The following is a 644-nucleotide window of genomic DNA, read 5'->3' on the forward strand; positions in this document are numbered from 1 at the left end:
GTAGTGTCACTCACAGTTGGAGCAGGTGTACTTGTCCCAGTAGAAGTTATGGATGTGGTAGTGTAAGAGGTACTTGTCCCTGATGTGGAAGTGGAAAGAGATGTGGAGGTTGCCTCAGGCGTTGGAGTAGATGAGCTGGTATCAGTAGAGGTAGCCTCAGTTGCAGTAGAAGTCATAGAAGTGATAGCTGAAGATGTTGATCCATGAGTGAAAGTTGGCAGGGCTGTGGTAGTGTCACTCACAGTTGGAGAAGGTGTAATTGTCCCAGTAGAAGTTATGGGTGTGGAAGTGTAAGGGGTACTTGTCCCTGATGTGGAAGTGGAAAGAGATGTGGAGGCTGTCTCAGATGTTGGAGTAGATGAGCTGGTATCCGTAGAGGTAGCCTGAGTGGCAGTAGTAGTGACAGATGTGATAGTTGAAGATGTTGATCCATCACTAGTTGGTGATAAGGCTGTTGGAGTGTCACTCACAGTTGGAGCAGGTGTAATTGTCCCAGTAGAAGTTATGAATGTGGTAGAGTAAGAGGTACTTGTCCCTTCTGTAGAAGTTGAAAGAGATGTGGAGGTTGCCTCAGATGTTGGAGTAGACGAGCTGGTATCAGTAGAGGTAGCTTCACTTGCAGTAGAAGTCATAGAAGTGATAGT

At 46.4% G+C, this 644-nt stretch overlaps 1 protein-coding gene across 1 annotated transcript in view; it reads right to left on the minus strand.

Moving 5' to 3' along the window:
* Positions 1 to 644, minus strand: part of MUC17 (mucin 17, cell surface associated) — a 61,132-nt gene that overhangs the window by 59,577 nt on the left and 911 nt on the right. Inside the window, exon 2 of the mRNA XM_006889806.1 lies at positions 243 to 383. Within this exon, the coding sequence (XP_006889868.1) occupies positions 243 to 383 (141 nt within the window). The remainder of the gene's footprint in view (positions 1 to 242; positions 384 to 644) is intronic.

This window comes from Elephantulus edwardii, unplaced genomic scaffold, assembly GCF_000299155.1.
Source record: "Elephantulus edwardii isolate Elephantulus edwardi_28Jun2011 unplaced genomic scaffold, EleEdw1.0 scaffold00080, whole genome shotgun sequence".
Taxonomy (NCBI): domain Eukaryota; kingdom Metazoa; phylum Chordata; class Mammalia; order Macroscelidea; family Macroscelididae; genus Elephantulus; species Elephantulus edwardii.